The 20,994-nt window shown below is 41.6% G+C and overlaps 1 protein-coding gene across 3 annotated transcripts; it reads right to left on the bottom strand.

The window, feature by feature from the left end:
- Positions 1–30: 30 nt before the first annotated feature.
- Positions 31–20,933, bottom strand: tdrd7b (tudor domain containing 7 b). Of its 3 annotated transcripts, none has more exons than XM_019267919.2 (20): positions 20,710–20,933; positions 18,915–19,121; positions 18,559–18,703; positions 14,022–14,229; positions 11,245–11,327; positions 10,154–10,362; positions 8,877–9,239; positions 8,473–8,780; positions 8,196–8,388; positions 7,884–7,995; positions 7,520–7,722; positions 7,296–7,430; positions 4,752–4,835; positions 4,350–4,484; positions 4,094–4,204; positions 3,566–3,714; positions 3,216–3,448; positions 2,946–3,129; positions 2,686–2,846; positions 31–2,537 (listed from the first exon to the last, which is right to left on the bottom strand). In XM_019267919.2, exons 2-20 carry the CDS (start codon positions 19,119–19,121, stop codon positions 2,317–2,319), a joined length of 3,444 nt encoding a protein of 1,147 aa, XP_019123464.2. In that variant the 5' UTR covers positions 20,710–20,933; the 3' UTR covers positions 31–2,316. The 3 variants fall into 3 exon arrangements, with proteins under 3 accessions (XP_019123464.2, XP_027143533.1, XP_019123465.2); XM_027287732.1 differs by lacking the exon at positions 20,710–20,933 and adding an exon at positions 19,618–19,633; XM_019267920.2 differs by lacking the exons at positions 18,559–18,703; positions 18,915–19,121; positions 20,710–20,933 and adding an exon at positions 15,968–16,246.
- Positions 20,934–20,994: the final 61 nt, after the last annotated feature.

Below are 20,994 nucleotides of genomic sequence, written 5' to 3'. Positions count from 1 at the left end.
TAACAAGTAATTAAATCGACTGATCACATGTAAACCTCTCAAACAGACTTTATTCCAAAAAAAGAAATAGTTTAATACCTCCAGGTCATAGTCAAACATAATGGAAATGATAATGTAATTATCATCTAAAGAATATAAGTTAAATATAAATTAAATTCATTGTCAATTGTTAACAACAATGCAGCTTTGAGCTTTGTCAGGTCTACTGTCTTCGGAGTTGAAGAAGCATTTGCACATCCAAAACCACGGTGAAGGTGTGTCCAGGGGGAAAAAAAGGTCACATTTCAGAATAAAATCCCACATCAGGCCAACATTTGATAGGAACTAACCAAGCAGAGCTTATCTCCTATTTGAAAAAAAAAGCTTAACACTACTGGTAAATTAATCTGATTATTATTATCATCATTATTATTATTATAACATCAAACTATATGTGCACACAATTCAGAAAGATCTGCAACATGCAGCACATGTAATCTGCTGAAATTAAGTCTCGTTGTCAGACAAGAAACAGAACAATGTAGGAGAGATACTCGGCTCCTAGAAAGCGTAAAAGTCACATTGGAATCAGTGTTTCACAGGAGGAGAAGAGATGGATGAGGCCCTGCAGTCACAGGAGCCAGGAAGTGGGCCTGTCTGAGGACTGTTGATATTTTTTTTTTCCTGCACAAAACAGATTTGATAAAATCACATGTATCTTGTTCACAGTTGGTCACAATATAATTGTTGGTTTTTGTCTGCCTTCAATTATTTCTTCCAATTCAATAGAAAATCCTTCTACTGTACATGCAGTGCCAGGTTGTGCCAACACTAAAAACACAAAATAACATATCTCACATTAAATATATCACTTCTTATTATTTAGCCAGCAAGTACAGCAGACTGTCAGCACGCAAGTGCTGAAAGGTACAACTCCAAAAACAGTTTCTCACAGCCTGGGTATTGATGTTAGTCTTACCCCTCCTCTGTGCCTCATGAATAGCTGAAAAGTAAATAAGAGAATAAGTGGGAAGGAGGCTCAGTGGTTACTCTTACTACAGCTAATACTGAGGCACTGGACAGGGAGACCAACCCTACCTATGATTGGTTCATCAAAAACTGCATATGTGAGACAACTGGGGCCCTCTAGATGAAGGAAACCAAGACAAGCCTGATGTACATGATTCAAAACAAAGCCTACAGTGCACCGTGTTAGACTGGGACGGGGATAGGATTAAGAGGATCAAGGGATGGGAGAAAACAGTTTCCTTTCAGATCTGTTGATCACTTTGGTACTTTTGTCCACATACGTGTATATAGCTTTTATCTTTTTTATCTTATTTTTTTCTGTTTATTTGTACTTGTTGTGTTTTTAGTCTTCTTCTTCTTTGACTTTTGTCTTCTTTTACGTCTTCACTATCTTCTTCTTCTTCTTCTTTTCTTCTTCTTCTTTTCTTCTTTTTTCATCCTTTAGGGAATACCCACAACCCACTGTAGAACGCACTGCAATGTCCTTTGGTTGAAGGTTTTGCATTTTTGTCCTGGGCAAAATAAAGGCTCTTTACATTACGTCTGTCTCCCGTGAATCGCTGACTCGTCCACTTCTTCTCCTCCTGTGGGGAATGTTTGCTCTAACGTCTGTAAACTTCATGACGTTTTAAAAAAAAAAACATCCAAAAAGCAGATTTTGTAAACAAATGCATAATAAGTCTGTCTAGCATGTGAGAACTTGTTGAGTTAATTTTGAACATTTTATGCACTTTGCATGGTGCTCACATTGGCAGGGTTGAGGGTATTCAGGCATCTCCCCCTTGGATGACACTATTAAACACTAAAATTGGATGCGCTCACGGTACTGTAGGGAAAGATACTGCATTGGTTTAAAGCCCATACCGAATGGTGTAAGAATGCATGCTGTATCATTTTACACAACTTTGTGAGACTATTCGGAGAGATTCAGCAGTTTGTTACTGTATGTTGAAGGTATGTTTTGAGTATTTGTTGTAAGTTTTGACCAACATCATGCATGGGTGTGTTGTCCAATAGTCTCACTGCAGTCACTCAAAATCACATCACAACATCCTTCGATGTACAGCCCAAAACACAACAAGCAAGTGGCTACAACACCTCTTGTCTTTCCATCAATGCCAGTCTCTACATGCTATTAAACCCCTCAATTTCCCTTCTTCTTACAACCTGCATTTTGTCCTTCTTCCTGTCCGACTAAATGGTAGATAGATAGAGACGTCCTATTTAGTCGATCCACAACTCACGGTGTCTTCATTAAGCGACAGTACAACACTCTGCTAGTAAGACTTGTCGACGATCTTCTGTTGTCTACAGCTCGTTGGTCAGCTCATCAGCAAATTCAGCCATGATGTCATGCACCCAGATGTCCCTTTCTTCCTGTGATGTGTCGACCAGGAAGACTGTCAACTTCCTGTCCCAGGGGTTAGTGGATTCCTGTATGGCCTCCAGCTGGGCCACAAGTGGTTTCTTCTCCACGTGGTTCCTGAAAACGATGGAAGCTTCCTCTGACCACTGCCTTGGTTTCAATCCTGCAAAGGACGCACAAATGAAGGTTACTTTAATGTTAATGATACAACAGCATTCAACGCTACTGTACATAAAAGACATGCCTGATAAGCGTGAGGGTCATAGCAGTTCTGAGCTTAGTATTAGCCATCAGATTCTGTATGAACTCACCAGCTAGCTGAGCAGTGATTCCCTGGAAAGGCAACTGTCTGAACTCTTTGATCAGAGGTCTGAGCTGGGTGCAGCTGACCAGCTCATGTTTACCATAGTCCAACTCGTACACAGACACCAACCCATTGGTCAGAACTCCCTTCACTAACACACGATGCCAGCTGAGATAAGAGAGGGAGGAAAAGTGGATCAGAGTAATAGATACGGTCAGTTGTGGCCACTGTTTTCATATAATGAAATTAAATCATTGCTTAACTCACTTGTTCTCCACTTTAGCAGCATATATCTGATTCTTCTCTATGTTGAGTGGTTTTTGCTCAGTTTTATTATAGTAGAGAATCATCTCTCCCATCAACACCACCAGTTTGTACATATCTCTCCAGGGCTGCAGCACAAAGTGACCTGGATGGCATGCCACTGACACATAGACGTCAATGTTGTTTCCTGAGAAGAAAAAAGACACATGAACCTGTGATTTCCCAGAGTACATGGTTGATTTCATGACTTTTTGTTCTTAATAACTTCATTACCCGCTGGGGGCAGCTCTAGTAATGGTGGCAGCTGGAGAGTGGATGAGGCGGATGAGGGTGTCTCTGGTGGGCTGGAGGTGATCGTGTTGCTCCCTCCACCTCCTCTGGGTCCCGACAGAGCCCTCCTGAGATGAGGCTTGGCTCCGACAGAAGATGATGCTGGACTCCCATTAGTGGAGTTACTGGTGCTGGAAGTCTTGGAGGATAAAGTGGGTGTGGTGATCTTGGCAGGGCTATAAATCAAATGAACAAACGAGACATTTAGTGGATTAAATAAATATATAACTTTTAACTGAACATGGGCTGGACAATGAGGGGATGATACAGATGAATGTAAAAGAAACAGGAACCTGTGGCTTGTCAGGAAAACATCTGGTCGCTGTTTGAACAGGTCGGATTGGGCCATCTGATGGTTGAGGCTGTGGGCGGGGTCGTGGAAGCTCTTGTCGGTAAAAAGGTGGACGTAGGTGCAGCGTTTGGATTCATCTACCTTGGCAACCTTAAGGAGGGGAATGTCGAGGTGAGGGTGGAGGTACATGAGGAAGAAAAAACAGAGGGAGGGAGGACGCAACAAAGCAAACACAGTGGTGGAGGCGAGAAGGAGAAAGGGAGAAAAGTACTATTAGTGGTAGTCAGAGTAAGTGATTTAGATCAGATTTAGTATTTAGATTTTGTATAGATCAATGGACAGCTGTTTCTGGTTAAACAAAAAGTATCTTATTCTTTAATATCTATACTCTTATTATTTAATAACTTTAGGAATCCTTTCTATCGTGTTCACAGACACTTTTAGTGGACATACATTGACAAGGATTACACTGAAATTGTTGTCTCCGTCACCAAATTGTCCATTCAAGGAAGGACAGGCAGCAGTTTACCTTCATGCTACAATCTGTGGTGTTGAGCACTTTGTCTCGAAGCCACTGGACAGCATCTGGAGTCCAGGATCCAACACTGACAGCCAGGTCTGCTAGACAGCACTTTACAGCCTAAACACAGGTTGTCAGATATCAGTTGTTGGAATTCTCAGATAATCTCAAGGACGGCACGAGGAAGCTGCCCTCACTACAACAGTACATTTCATCACTCTTGAGTGTTTCTCACACTCTGTACTTTGAGGACACAGATGCTGACCTGTGGTGGGGTGGCCATGAGGTCACGGAGGAATTGCGGTGGGATCTCTCTCAGCTCAAACACTTCTACAGAAGCTTGCACACCCACATCAATGAACAGGATGTCCAGCACTCTGCTGCCGTGAAGGTTGGTGATCTAAAGACAGAAACACAGACAGTTAAAAAATGTTAACAAAAGCATAGATGAAACACACACAATAATTAAAATATCTTTCATGTGGTGTATGGAGCAGCTGCAAATTATGTCTCTCTGTTGTTACTGTTTGCTCTTTTTGATCTCTGCTCATGTTAGCTACACCTGCCTCTATTGTGCAGTCATGACTTCCTGTCAGGCCAACATCAATCATAAGTGGATTTGTTTAATAATTCACAGTCCGTGCTGCAGGGAGCAGTGCCATCTTACCTCTACACGGGACCATTTGCCTTTGTAGCGAGCCAGACAGACTTTCCCACAGAAGGGTTTGGATACCAAGAACTCTGATGTTACCTAGAAGACAAATATGTTTCACCAAGGAACCATTATCATCATGCTATTGTTAAATCAGACTGTACGTTATGTTTACATTTTACACATGCAGAAGAGATATATTATCATCTTACTTTTTACCAATGTTACCAACACCAGCAGAGGGAGTTAAGCTTACAGATAAAACAAAACACAGTTTGTCGGCCTCAACTGTGAATCACCAGACTGCCTACTGAATGATGAAAGCTATTCTCTCTCTAAACTTCTGTGCGACTAAAAAAACAAACCAGACCATCCTGTTTGTTGAAGGTTGTGAAAATCATTTGTCATGTATGAAAGTGACAGGTATAAACATTTTATTACTTCCCGCTGCATGCTTGTTGATTTCAAATGTCTGTGGACTGATGCAAGATTGCAAGAAGTCTCTAGCCTTGGCAAAAAATATATTACCAGACACCACATCGCGTTTACCTAAACACTGACGTAAAGTGTTACTGAGCTGCATCTATGAGCTTTAAAGGACATACAGTGGCACACCTAGAAAAAGCATCAGCTCCACTGTGCTACTAACAGATTAAGTGGCTTGGCAATGTCTTAGCTCCGGATTATCACCCTAATCTCAATCTGTTCACAAGACGCCTGAAAGCAGCAACACAGCACAAATGCATTCACAAAAGGCTTTTACGATCAATGTGTTAGTCTGAGGCTACTCTGTTTACTCCCTGTGGATATGACGGCTAAACTAAACCTGCTAGATTTAAAAAGCTTGACATGTAACTACACAAAGCAAAACTGGGATGAAAAGAACACCAATGAAATGAGCTGTGAGATGCTTTAAAGACCGAAAAAAGTATAAAGGCGTAGGTCTATAATGATATCAACAACCTGAACAGAACTACAGTGTTTGTTACATATCCAGCAGGTACAGGGGTTGTCACCCTTCACAACCCTCCTCTTACCAGAACAACGTAGGTTTACAGTAGAAGTCATAGTCACAGTAATTCCCTGCCAGCTGTCATTTTTATAGTCTGTGAGGTTTTCTCGTATCTTGTGTATCAGTATATAAAATAACAATGATTAATAGTTATGGCCTTATTTGTTAACATAACTATTTTTGTTTGCACTTGAATTTCTCCATAATAAATATAATAGTGTTGTTCAAGGATAAGGCTGGAGTTATTTTGTATTTTTTCTAGGGCTGTCAATCGATTAAAAAAATTAACTAATTAATCGCAAAAATTTCTGTAATCGCGATTAATCTATCAATAAATGTATCAATAAATTAAATGCATTTTTCTGAGACTGAATCTTATAATGAATATTTATTTATGTAAAATGATCAAATTAATGTAGAATAAACACAGAGAAAGTATATTTAAATTCATTCATTTTATTGGCTTAAGGTGCACATATGCACAGTGCAAATAGAAAAAAGCCAGAATGAGGAAATATACTGAGGAGTGCCACACTCCTGTAGTGTAGACTGGGTGTTTTGCTTTGAGATGATATGTTAAAGTCTGTTACTTCTGTGGAATTTAAATTCGGCTTTGCAAACTGTGCAAATTGCCTTGTTTTTGTCCAACGAGCCGTCGGGCAACTTTTTAAAATGAAATGTTCCCCCTAATCCATATCCTCCTTATCCATCTTTACACCACAGACTCTCCTTTAGTTAGGATAGATCATAGACATATACATAAACGCCGCACTGAGCAGGTTGGTCCGTTGCTGCGATACGTTACCGTGTCCGCCATATTGGATGTGGCAGATCTGCCCGTAAACTAATACAAGCAGGGCCGGTTTTAGCTGTGGGCAATGTGGGCGACCGTGCAGGGCGCAGTCTCCGTGAGGGCTTTAAGTTAATGCCTCTTATACACCCATTCACACAAACACATTAATATATCTGGGAAACAAAGCTCTACTTTGCCACATCCAAAATGGCGGCCGCCACCGGAAGTAAACAAAACCGCGTTAATTGCGTTGATTTTTTTAAACGCGTTAATTCTTTAAAATTAATCGACAAAATTAACGCGTTAATTTTGACAGCACTATTTTTTTCATATTGTTAATTTATACCATGAAAAGACCAAAATCAACAATGCATTATTCCATCTCTCAATATTACTAACTGTGTCTTTGGGACTATAGTATATATATATATAGTTCCATTTTCTAAAAGGACAGAATAATGTCCTCAAACAGCCATGCACAGTGGGTTTTATTACACATTGCTTAAACAGCAAATAGTGCTGGTAATAGTAATATTTGTCTGGGACTATTTTCTGCTGTGGACTGCTATACTTTTTGTACTCAAGTGAGTATTTACAACACCAGGAGGATGAAGTAGGAGTAAAAAACTCATTTTTTAAAACATTCTGGTCAAGGATGGAACTCTTTGGCACATTTTCACCAACAGAATAAGAAATAAAAGCTTTTATGTTTTTCAAAATTGTACTGAGCTAGCAAATGTGGCACGGTGTTAACCTGTGAGTGGAAGTAAGTCTCTATTTTCTCCAGTATCTCATTCAGCTTGGCAAGGCCTCTGGAGGGCAGCTGGCAGTAGATGGTCCCATCTGAGCAGACGCTGCTGACAATAACGTTCATATAAACACTGTTCACCTGAGAGAGAGCCAACGATAAGAGTTTAGTCTTCTGTATACACACACACACAGTGACCAAACCGCACATGTGCACAGACTCTCCTGTACCTGTAACGGACTGGCTAGAGTCTTGTCTTGCAGAGCTTTCATGCAGGCAGCGTTAATGTTGACATCATCATCCTGTGACGTGTCGTACAGGACGACAAGTGGGGTCTGCCCTCTCTCTAGGATCTCTGCCAATAAGATTCTCCCACTTGCCATTGTCTCAAATTTCTTCAGCACAGCAGGCTCCTGACAGAATGGCTCCAAGCCTGGATACATTTATACCCAGCCATATATAGTTACATCAGTTTTAAGAGATCACAAAAACATGGCGCATGAAAAAAAGAGGGGGGTAACACAAGAAGGATATAGCAAGAAAGTGTTTGTTTTCCTCCTCCTTACTATTTAAAATTACTTTTTAATGACTCACCTGCCAGTTTGCACTTGGTTGCCTGGAAAGGAAGTTGGAAAAACTTCTCATGCAGCTCAAACACTTTGGTTTTGCTGATCACCTCTGAGAAGCCATGATCCACATAGTGCACCTACAGAGCCAAAGGTGAAGACCACAGGGTTGATACATTTTTCTTCTCATCTTGTAACTCCACAGTTCACCTGCTAACCTTTCATCCTGGACCCTATCTCAGCTGACTTAGGGTGAGAGGAGGGTACAGCCTGCTAACCTACCCCATATCTTAATAGCCTTTGAAGACTAACATCCTTGGTCATTTCCTTGACTTCTCACCTTGACCTTGTCAGCCATGACCTCGCAGACTTGCGCCCTCAGAATCTCCTCCTCTTCCTCTGCTCTGACCGCAACGAGTTGACCCGAGGATGGAGATGACAAAATAGAAGGCTTGCTTTGGTCCAGGCCATAATACTCCCTCATCTCGTCCTCCATAGACTCCTGAGCCTGGGAGTAACCCTCACCAATGTACCTGAGAGAGGATGAGAGACAGACAGTGAGAGACATATGAACTGTTGAATCTTACAGTACATCTACATACATAGTTATCTCGTACCTGAGTATCACTCCATTGGTGTTGGTGGCCTCCACCACTAGCACAGAGGGGTACTCCTCTTTGGGGATCTGGAGAGAAGGCACCGCATGGTTACTGAGCCTCCTCCCTAGTTCCTGCCTCACCCTCAGCTCCTCCTCACTGACAGAAGAGTTCCTCCTGTTACAGTTCTCGTCCTCTCCTTCTCCACCTCCAGTGCTGCTCCTCCTGTACAAAATGGCCCTCTTGGGGTTGTCGGGCATTGGGTAGTCGATGGTGCAGAAGTCAGAGAGGAGGTGAAGGTTTTCCAGAACATGTCCAGGCAGTTTGGTCTTGTAGAAAAATAAAATAAAATATTTAAAAAATATATTTCCTGAATTTGGTAATGACATTAATTAATATGATAGTTTTACAAAGTGTAAACTGACTTTGTAGGTGTCCTGGAAGAGCTTGGGAAGGGCGTGAGCCCACAGGCCGTTGGAGTACTTCACCAACAGCTCCTCCAGTTTCAGCTTCAGGTCGGGACTAAGGGTGGCAGGGGAGGAGGGAGGGCTGGGGGACGAGGAGGACGACGGTGGAGACTGAGGAGAGCGAGAACCAGAGCGAGTCAGATGGGTGCTGCGGGGTCTCTGCTGGGCTGGGGAATTCGAGGGTTTGTCTGCGGGGGTGTTTGATGTCGGGGCAGGGGCAGAGGTGGAGTTTGGGGTGGGTGACGGGGAGGATGTGGTGGTCTGTTCCTTGGCAGGGTAAAGTAGCAGCTCTGATGGGTTGCTGCTGCAGGTTTTCTCTACCTAGAAGAAAAAATGAAAAGATTCTTTATAAACAGTAATTGTATAATAGTATAGTTTGTTGGTAAAATAGCCACGACCAGGAATGAATTACCTAAGCGTTGTTGTTCACAATACATTTTTTAGGATTGTCTCTGCCAAGAAACAACATTTATCTTTTGTGAATGACTTCATGAGTGGTCTGAAGAATATTAATTTATACTTGGATTAATAAAGATATCCAAACAATTGTCCATTTTAAATCAAAAATCAAACATCTGCTCATTTCTTCATTTAATTAACTTTAGGTTTACATATGTTAAATAAATAAAGGCATTACCACTTTAGCTTTATATCTCCACTTTTGCCACCTTCGTACAGTTGAAGGGAAAGAATACACTCCCAGTCTCACATTACTTATGTTACTTCCAGATTCAAGATTACATCTTTCAAATATATCAAACTTTGAGTCAACTCCACTCCCCATCAAACTGGAGCAGGCCTCTGACTTTCGATTTGTTGATCTTTTCACAGCATATGATCCGGTTTCCACACATTATTTCTAAGAAGCCTGGGAAAAAGACCTTAGCATGACGATTGGTGATAAAGGCTGGGAAACTTCTCTTAAAGCTGTTCACAGGTGCTCTGTAAATATCAGACACCGACTTAATCAATTTAAAGTCATTTATAGATCACACTACTCCTGCACCAAACACCTCTCTTTTTACTCTCATGTCTCTCCAATTTGCCTGAAATGTAAATCAGCAGAGGGCACTATGGGCCACTACTTTTGGTTTTACCCCAAGAAGACATCTTTAAACCCTAGGGTGGTGACTTATTTTGTAGCTGTGTCGCTTGTTAACAAATCTGAAAATGTTTAAATAATGCTTCTCATGCTGTAAAACAAAACAAAAAAAAAAACATATACAAAGACATACAGTGCATATGTGCGTCCAGGTCTCCAGGTCTTTGATGGACTCAGTAGGCAGGTCCTGTTTGTACAGCTCTCTGTAGATCTGAGGCAACTTCGATACCCAGAACCCATTACTGTACTTCCCCAGGATTTCTCTGATGCGACCCTGGACCTGCTGAGGGTTGTAGGGTTTTCCTTTCCCTGAGCCGGGGCTCTCATTTAGATTCAAGGGTGCTGGATAATTGGAGGAAAAAGAGAAGAAGAGAGAGACTTACATATAGACATGTAGGAAATGACTCCTTCTGCAACACTGAGCTTCTCTGCCCTGGAAGTTGCGCGGCATGCTGACATGTAACATAGACACTTGAGTCTTGAAAGAGATGGAGAACCTATTCTTACTTTAGTCCCTGGATTTATCTTTTGAAGGACTGAAACTTAACATTGAATCCTGTGTTAGTTACACTAAAAACATCAAACTGAACTGAGTTGTACCAGTGTCTTTTATTTTCATTTTCTTCTCCCTCTCTTTACACACAGGAAGCATAAGCTCTTAAACCAGTCAATATCAAACTTTACTAGTCTCTTCTGTGTAGGGGGCTGAAATAAGCATCTCTGAACTACCCCCTTTCAGTGCTTTCCCTTGAGCTCCACAGGCTGGAGCCCTTCTTCAAACAGGCAACATGATAACAAACACATCAGCAGTTGAAGTAAAGACTTGTAGCAGAAGAGGTAATGAGGAGGGAGGCTCACACAGACAGCACAGACACCTGGGAGCTGATTTAACTTCAAAGCTTTTAAATTACAACTCATGTCTGCAGGAACCTCTGGGAACTAACCGAGATGAGGTTGCTGTTTACTTTACAGATCATGGAATAATAAAGGTCTGTAGGAGATGACCGGACATGATCTGTTACTTCAACACAAGACAGCACAGCATGACACTGGAAAATTGAGAATCTTAAATATAAATGTCCTCTGGCGGCGCTTAGAGCAGCTGGCTAGCGCTTGAATTGTCTGAAGTAATAGAGGTCTTGGCAATATTTCTATCTGTTTAGAGGACAAAAAGCTACACAAAATGTATTTTTAGTGTAATAAAATGCAGCTTGTTCTACTTACGACTAGTCTGTTGGGAATTTCTAGAAAGGTGAGCATGCACCTCCTTCTGAAACCGTGAAGGGAGGGTCATCCTCTTGTCTGATCTGGACACAAAAGAACAGAACAAGAAGGAGGATTACGTTCTACGGGCTGTGGAAGAGAAAGGAAATGGTCAGGAAGGAAGACTTGTTCCCATCAGATGCTTTGTCCATCATTCCTTTGTGCAGTTTTAAAGTTCACTTCTGAGGTTGGACTCTGTCTGATCCTTAATCTCTAATTAGGTAAAGCATATTCTGAATCTATAAACAAGGACTTTGGCATGTCAAGGTCTAACCAGATAACCTGCTTAAGTTCAGTTAAAAACAAAGTCTTTTTCGTTTTGTCCTCAGTACAAAAACCCATTAATCAAACTGTCTCGTTGGTCTAGAACATTGGGTCGTGAGATGCAGCACACTGCATACTGCATTGCACTGTGTGTAGCATATCAGATGCTACTCCTCAGGCCTAGTCAGAAACAAGCTGAAAATGCATGGAAAGATGTCTACACTGTGTAAAATATCCAGTGATTTTAAGGCTGACTGGCGGCTATCTCGTAGGTCAATCAGTCGCCTTAACTGCTTTGTTTAAACATTTCTGCCTGCTCTCTTCTTGTCTCTCTCTTCTGTCACAACCCCTGCTCACCCTGGTGCATAATCAATGATGAAAGCAAGCAATCAATCAACAGATTAAAAAGGCCATTTACTCTGTGACTCTAAATGTCTAAAAAAAGGACTATCCATACATAGATCTGATCACTGCACTGACCTGAATCCTAAATGTGTTTTTCTTTGTGGCTGCTGGAGGTGGTGAAAGGAAATTACAGCAGGATCAACCATCGCTCATGATTCTCTGGACAGCACACAAACCCACCGCGGCTCAAAGACACATTCTTACGTTACTTATAGTTCAGGCTTCAGTTCACCACTTCCTGAAGTGGTCCAGCTGAATAAATGTTGAGAATTCCATTAATTGCAATGAGGAGGAATGTCTCTACTGGAAGCAAAATTTGTATTGTTGTATAAAGACATTGCCACTTTGTGAGTGCAAAACATTTTATATTGATATGTCTGTGACAGGCCAATATCGACAGAGGACTCTGTGATATGACTGCCCCGTAAACAGCTATTGAATATACTTTGGTGATATTTTTTTGTTTTGTTTCATTGTTTTGATCTAGAAACTGTGCACGCTTGTGACCTTTGCTAGAGTTTGGTATTGAAAATCACCCAAGAGCCACCCAACCTCACCCTCATACTTTCTCTCCCCAGCTAGAAGCAGCCTTTGCCTGAACGCCCACCAGTCAGACTAACATCCTCAACTCATTTCTCCTGTGATATTATTTAAATTAAAGTCTTTAAACTGTCATTCTATGTTGGCTCTCTCGTTTTGTTTGCTGAATTTACCACTTGTACTGCCAGGCATCCCATAGTGCATCAGCAGGCACACACACAAATGTTGACTATACTGTCCAATGGAAGATCTAGAGGGATACAGAGAGATGTGCTGATTCACTCTGTGTCGGTTTAGAAGCGTTAATCTACCAGAGAATAGAGCAGGGATTAGAAAGGGCTCACGTCCCCCCTGCTCTAGGCTCATGTCCCCTGCCAGCACACCAGGCTTCCCACCCTGATGCCCCATTGTGCTGGAGAGGGTCAGCAGCACACTGGACACCCATGGAGAGACTGACAGAGGAGTGATGTCAGTTGTTTTCACAGTGGACGGACGAACAGAGAACCAGTCAATAAGCTGAATTAATCTTGATTTACCGTTTAAGCAATGCGGATAAATAATATCCTGCAATGCTTCTCGATCTTCGACAAGAATTAATCTGATTTTTAATTCGATTCAGATCATGGTGAATAACTCTGAAGCAAAAGTCTACAGGAATGAGTGCTGATTTTAGTAAAAGAAAAACAGATTTGGGCTAATAACGAGCAACGAGGGATATATAAATATAAAGAGCAAAAATAAAAATGTACCAAACATATAAACAGGCAAAAAGAGGAAGTGAGATAGTGAAGAGAAGAAAGACAGAGACATAGAGAGAACCAGAATAAACTAGAGAGCACATCATCAGTCCAGTGCTGAATAAGCAGCAGCAGGGAGGCTGTTGGCACTCAGAAACCATCCAGAGTTCAACCAGGCTCCCATTCACCAGCAGCCTATTCTGATTCAGCTCAGACCACACAGGTGGGAGGGAGATGGAGGGAGGGGGGGATGCATAAAGAGAGAAAGAAAAAAAGAATGAATGGGGGACATGTAAGATTAACATGGATTTTAAATGACTTTTGGCTGTAGTTTGGACTGGATGGTGGAGAATATCAAGAAACTATTAGAAAGTGGTTAGTAAATGTATTTCAGCACAAATATTGTCAGACTACCCCCAGACATAACTTGATGATTTGACAGCTGTATCGAATTTTAAAAACCTATCGCATTACAGAGTGAATCTAAAGGAAATGTTCTGGCATAAGATCTAGATCTAGATTCTTCTATCCTTCGACTCATTACCTAAGCACTGTCGAAGTCTGGTTGGTAACTTCCACATAATTCAGCCACAAATATGTGAAGCATCAGCATCGGGCTGGTGCTACAGTTGTGTTTATGCATTAAAGGCCTACAGCAAATCACATTTTGTTGTAGATTTTTCAGTGTTAAAAATATCTTTAAATGAAATCATCTTGTTTGAAGTGAATAATTCTGTTATGAGATTCTCCTGTGTCCAACTGCTTACATCTAATTAGCTTCTAACCGCTTACTTCTCTGCAGGTGGGTTCCCTTTCCTGTTGGGTGTGTTCTGATTGGACATCTTATTCGGATGCGCCCCAGTCTTGCCCTCTGATTGGCCATCCCTCATGTCCCTCGCCTGTCTAAAGTCTCCATGTCCTGTCCCTCGGCCGCCGCCTCCTCCTCTACCCCCGCCTCGCCCACGGTGGTTGGGCTGCCTCAGAGAGGTTTGAGGTTTGGCTACACAGAGAAAGAGAAAGCAAAACAGGAGAAGTAAAACAAAAGTATGGACTTAAAATACACACATACACACAGGCATGCACATACACACACCCGACTCAGCTAAATCTGATGCCAAGACAGGGCAGTGTGTCTGTCTGGAGGACACAGTGTCATCTCGGTCTCATATCTGTAGATAAATGCAAGCAGCAACAACACAACATCATAAATTTAAAATGACAACCTTTTTGAGAAATTGAGAAAATCTCTTGTTCCTACATTCATAAATTCCCAATTGGATTGTGTACTAAATGGGTGTGAACGGTGTGCTTGCTTGAGTTGATACCATTCTCGTGTCACTGAATTAACCATGGAGCTGGAGCAAGGACAGCTTAGCTTAGCATTAAAGACTGGAAGCAGGGAAAAAACAGGTAGCCTGCCAGCACCTCTAAAGCTCAGTAATTAACTTGTTTGGGAGCAGAGGAAAAACCAGACTCCAAGAACTCAAATAGTTAGCTACAGCCTGTAAAACATGTAATGCTTTTTGCATGTTTACAGATTACGCAAACTGTGATATAACATGCTTTAGAGGTGCTAGTTTGTGTATTTTGGAATTTTGAAGACATCTAGGTTAGCTGTAACCTCTTCTCCTAATCTCCACGCCAAATTAACCTGCCTGTAGCAGCTCGATAGTTAATGCTCAGTCATGAGTGGTATCATTCTCCAAATGTAACTCTCAGCGAGAAAGAGAATACCTAAAACAATTTATTTTTCTTTTAATACTTAAAAATAGCATCATTCTGTATGGGTCTGATTATATTTTGTGTGACTGTTTCCTATCAGCAAAGTTCAGGAGACTATTGTCACACTACGAACATGCAAGGTGAATTTAAGTATATGTGTAAATATGAAGTAGGGCTATGCTGGAAAAGTATAAAATATAGCATACAATATATTCTATATATTGACACCCAAATGAATAAAAATGTGTTTTTTGTTGAAAACTCTTTCAACCCTTACTGTATGATTGATTCTTCAGTAACAGGTACTATCACTACTCACGGAGAAGCATACATGAAACACAGGATAGCAGGATTACTCTGATATGATGACAAAACCCAGTAACTGTAATCCAAGATAGTCACTGTATGTTCAGTAAAGATCAAAAAAGTCAGACTGCAACCATCCTAAGACAACAACCTACCAGTCCAGCCCCTCATCATCACTCTGATGTTGCATCATTCAAGCACAGCATGACATCACCAGTATACCTTGTTGTGCATATCCCTTAGTCATTTCCACTCCCACACTGCCTCCTCTTTTTCAGTTCTTCCTCCCACTGCCTCTTCTTTTACCTTCGCTCATTTCTTTCACCTTTCTTTTTCCTCAGCAGCATCTAGAACTTTCTGCTGCTTGCTCGTCCTCTCTGTTCTCACTAAATATCATGAAATCTTTCCGTTGACAAATAACAACAAGCAGCTTCATCGGCCTATATGTCATCAAAAGTCATCTATAAGGCAGTTTACTCATTTCTCTCTTAGTGGATATGCTACTTATACCTTATGAGCTAACTGGCAGTCAGTCAATTAATAAATCACCCAGTGAATGAATAATAAAACTTCCAGACACGCATACATTACAGACACACACAGGTAGGCACAAGCTGCTTAAATCCACATGCAAATATAGGCAAGGACAAGCATACACGCGCACACACACACACACACACGAAGTCAGAGCAGACGCCGCGTCACCTCACCGGCATGGACACAAAGTCCCTGGTCTGTCTCTGCCTGAATATCAATATCCTGCTGAGGCGGCGGAGGAGAGAATACGAGGAAGAGAGAGAGAGAGAGAGAGAGAGAGAGAGAGAGAGAGAGACAAAGAGATAGAGAGAGCTGGATTTGTGAATCAGCTGCTCTTCGCTTGCAGCTGACTCTCAGCCACTATAGGCTGCATTAGCCTCAAATCTCAACACTCCACTCTCTCCCCCCCTTCTCTTTCTCTCAGACTCCCTCCTTCCCTGTCATCTGTCCACCCCCTCCCTCCTTCTCATTTCACCATCCCTCTTCTTCTCTTCTCTTTTCCTCTGGCCTTCTCGCTGCCACTCCTCCTCTCCCTTTCCTACCTCCCTGCACTACCACCTCCCACTTCCTCCTCTGACTCTCTGGGAATATTCTGCAGCATCGCAGTCTAGCGGAGGTGTATGCATGTAAGAAATCTGCGTAGACGCGTGAGTGTGCACGTGTGTAGGGGTTGACGAGATTGCATGGTTGCATATGTGCACGTATGGTAGTTGTGTGTGTTTATAGAGCAAATAAAGTCAGAAAACATCTTTGTTCATGTATAAACCTGGCACACCTGTCTGCTTGAGTGCACATGTGTGTGATATTCTTAGTGTCTACAGAACTGCAGGTCACCACAGAGCAACAGTTAAAACAGGCCAGTCATTCATCCACATTGTGGCTGCGCCAAAGAAAGCATTTGCTAATGTTGCATTGACACCGCGCTGATACACTTTCTAGTTTTCTCTTTCTGCAGTGCTGCTTTAGCACAAGCTCTAAGTCTGGAAAAGGTTTGCTATGGATGGACATAATAAATATAGATTTCCAGGATACAGCTTACTTTTGTTTTGTGCAAATGTGTTTAGTTAGGGTATTGTAAAAAAACAGCATAAAAGTTATCCAGATATTATTAACTCAAAAGAGTTGAGACACAAGGGACAGAAAACAAAATTGCTCTGTCATCACCGATATGTAAACAGAGCAGATTTTATTCAGCAAAAATATGCAGTCAGTGGCCCGCTGGCCAAATCCAATTACTGTTGTTTGTCTCTTCTTGTCAGCAGGGCCATAACTACCACAGAGGGCACTGGTGTCAAGTATTTTGGGTGCCTTAGAAAGGTTTTATTAAGCTTTGGAATCATTCATTTTATTAAATTAAGTATAAGTATGCCCCATAAACTATTTGCAAATATAGAGGAAGCTTTGAAACAACATTTAACATGTTGGAAAATGTAAGGAAAATATTAGAACAGAGTAGAATTTTCTTTTTAAACTTCAAACAGTCTCTCTTTCTTGAAGAGGAGTGCTTTGGACTCATGACTCGTGACCTATTTCTAAACTCCTGCCTACAGCTCTGACTGTGAGTGCAAGCAGCCCGTTAAAGTAAGCACTCCCAAAATGTAGTCAACACGCACACACTGACTAATAGCAAGCCCTTATGTCCTCTCATGTTCTCTGCATTTCTGGATCGTTACAGAAGATCGTTACAGCTAAAAGATGGTTATCCATAAAGAAAGTGTTGAATACAACTCCACAGTAGAAGGACAGATACGTTTTTGTTTGTACTTATTTCTACCGTGCAGTGAGAACATAAATTTTGGCTCTTTAAGACATTTCACTAAGACTAACACTGCTACCCTTACTGAAATATTCCTACTGTTTCTCTTAGATGCTCCAATCTGACCATTTGCTAAAATATATTTTTCTATATTCACAATAATAACAGGACTTGTAGGAAGTACAATTTATTGCATATCAGCTCTGATATTCATCCAAAGTTCTCTTTACAATGTTGTCAGACATGTTTTAAATAGTGCAGCCAAGTAGCCATTCATTCCCACCTGAACATTCCTTTATAAATGCATTACTATACGTCTTTTTTAAACATGTATTGTTCTATTCCAGTGTTTGTTACGCACAATGGTCCAACACACACAAGACACCCAACACCAGTTCTTCTTGCAGTGCTACAGTGCAAACCACTGAGCTGCCCCATATTATTTGCAGGAGTTTAGGAAGGTATTTGTACTGACTTAAAGATACGATATAGAGATATGCATTTTAGCAGTAACTGCAATGAGATTTAATCCAATACCTGACTGGTTTAAAGCAACTTGTGACTCAAAATGTACGGCCAGAAACAAATTGTGTAATTGGATAGAGCTAAATGTGTGTTCCCTAGAAGAGGCTGATAAAGAGGATGTCTATAAGATTACACGTGGTATGTGTAGCTGCTGAAACTGGATTATATCTTCCTGTTGAATACTGTAATGATAAACCCATGAGATCCAAAAACATTGCCTTGTCAATACAGTGCAGTGCCAGTACAGTCTTTCATAAAGAAAATGTTTTTCAAACCCTCTAAAATGTATTTACTTTACTAAGTTGTTTAGCCTCCTTGCATCCAAAATAGTTGACAAAATAACCTAAAGATTTGAATGTTTGATATAAATAATAATACACATACTTGAATTGATCATTATTTTTTTAGATAAACGTATGAAAATGGCTGCGTAGCTGAAACTGGAAATGAAAACTTGATGAAAATGGTGGTCCAAAATCTTACCATTGAGGACGAGTGGAGCAGCTGGTTTGACCCTCATCTGAGTGTTGACCAGGTAGGGTCGGCCGGTCTTCTTGGAGCTGCGCTGGCGAGCCACCACTTTGGCTGTATGGGCCGTCTCATTGGTCCCCGAGGCAAAACACACCGTCTGGAGAGTAGACAGACAGATACTCAATAACAGATTCATTTACTCCTATTAACTTCCAAGTTCCTCAAAATCATCATGCTTTGGATACATGGAGTGCTTCAAACCGTGTTTTACTCTAGCTACATTATTTGGTTCTTTTTTAATCATGGCTAAATGTGTGTATACATATATCCTTCAAACGAACCATTGTGCACCAGCCACACACACACACCTCTCCAGAGCGGTTGCGCTCCATGCGGACTAAAGAAGGCATAGTGGCTAGCAGGGCATCCAGGTTGTTGTGTCCCATATGTTTGTGTGGTATCTGCTCCCCGGTCAGCTCCTTGTACTCTGACTGCAGACGGGACAATGACACTCCACCTCTGTTAGCCTGGAGGACGGCCCGCAGCATCTTCTTCACCAGCTCCACGTCAGCCATCTGAAGGAAGACAAAAAAAAAGGAATTCTATTAATAAGCAAACAAATATATAAAACTGCTGGCAAAATAGGTAATGATGAATGGATGGAAACAGCTCCACATAAAAGGAACAGGAAAACTGCTCAGAATTCAGTTGTTAATCTTTCCTAAACCATTTAAGGCACAAGTCTGAGAGTGACAGCTGATCCATTCAGATTTGCAGCAGTGCACATAGATCCCATGTGCCAGTGGCTGACTGGTCAGGCAGGTTTTTATTAACTGTCAATCAGATTTCAAAAGCAGAACTTCAAGCAGGTTAAAACCCTGTTTCTCAAGGGGAGGGAAAAAGCTAACTGTTCTGTCTCACAATAAGAGTGGTAGGCCGATTTCCTCTCCTCTGTACAGACTGCTGCATTCCATCTCGATACAGACACACAAAAAAAGAAGAAGCATTTTTTAGTTCAGTCACACCAATCCACCCTACAGAGGAATTTACAAAACTCTGTAAAGTACAAACCTGAGCCAATATCTTCCAAGAAAGTGTAATAACGCTCGCATCTTAAGATTTCAGCAAATATTCAGCGTGATAGAAAAAAAAGTGCACTCTTGCGGACGTGGAGACACACCCTCAACAAGCAGCTTCAACTTTACGCGTGGAGGTCTGTCCAGTGTGTACTGCTGCACGCTGCACTGTAGTTTTAACAACATGTGGCCAGCCTATGATCGCCCTGTAACATAGTAACACTCTAAGTTTCACAGATGGTCTTTGGTTCTTTTACTTTTACTCAGTGCACACACTGCAGTCCATGGCATGAATTTAGCATGAAGTGTTAATAATATTTTATAAAGACACCACTGATTGTAATGCGATTTCAGCACATTTGAAATACAGAATTTAGAAGTGCACATGCAGGTTATTCTATACGGAGGTGATGATGAAGGAAAAAGGTGAAAATAGTGACACGAGCTTATCAGATGTGCCTGATTAGCTATAAAGAAATCGTTTGGGCATTAGATGAGTTCAGGCCACTTGTTGATATGGCCACTTTGTGCCGTGCAGACAACAGACGGGACAGGGAAACCAGGATGACGTAACGCGTCACACATCGACTCCACACCCTCCATCGGGACTAAACTATTTGGATGAACTTTGTCTGTCTTTTTTTTTTCGTTTTCTCAACTTAACTGTCATTAAATCGTCCTGACTGTTTTAATAACGCCGGTATAATGTACCAAACCCGGTGTACAGTCCGGTCAGGCAACAATACTGTGCGTGATATCGAGTTAAATCCTCCTGCCACCTCCAGGACAGCGTCTAGTCAAGCTAGCTTGGGAATGAGATCAGAAGGCCGGAAACACATAAATGTTTCCTTCATAATAAAACTACAAAGGCGCGCTACATTTTCTTTAATCGGCATATTAGTTACACTAGTTTTTATTTTGAAAGTCACTACCGGAAACAAGGTCTTGCATCCTAGCTAGCTTGAACGCTGTCGACCCATCCTAGCCAGGAGTATAAGAGGCGAAATAAACACCCGGCAAAACTTTGGGAGGAGCAAGTGTTACAAAAGTGCATGTAAGTCAGAATAAAAGTTACAAAGCGTTCTACCTTGCTTTAAACAGACTGGGTTGGTGCAGTCAGGACCTGGTCCAGTCGCTGTCAGTGCTGTCACCGCCACGGGGCTGAGCGGCGGCCGGAGCTCTGTCCCCGGAGTGTCTGCCAGCCGGTCTAGGCACAGCCTCTCCTCCGCCTCCTGATTGGTCGGCTGTGTGTGGACTTCTGGCTAATTACACGTCAATATGTGCATCCAGGGGACATCTCATGACTCCTGTCCAACCCCAGCGAGACATCATTCAAGTTTTTATGTATTATTTTTGTTTTTTTGTTGTAACG

Source organism: Larimichthys crocea, chromosome XIV, assembly GCF_000972845.2.
Source record: "Larimichthys crocea isolate SSNF chromosome XIV, L_crocea_2.0, whole genome shotgun sequence".
NCBI lineage: Eukaryota > Metazoa > Chordata > Actinopteri > Sciaenidae > Larimichthys > Larimichthys crocea.
This window is presented reverse-complemented; position numbering and strand designations above follow the sequence as displayed.

Coding starts and splice junctions, on each gene's coding strand:
- tdrd7b (XM_019267919.2), bottom strand. CDS start 19,121: ATGGCTGACGTGGAGCTGGTGAAGAAGATGCTGCGGGCCGTCCTCCAG. Junction 8,389..8,472: donor ACCAATGGAGTGATACTCAG/GTACGAGATAAC, acceptor ATCCTCTCTCAG/GTACATTGGTGAGGGTTACT. Junction 3,130..3,215: donor ACTAGAGCTGCCCCCAGCGG/GTAATGAAGTTA, acceptor TTTTCTTCTCAG/GAAACAACATTGACGTCTAT.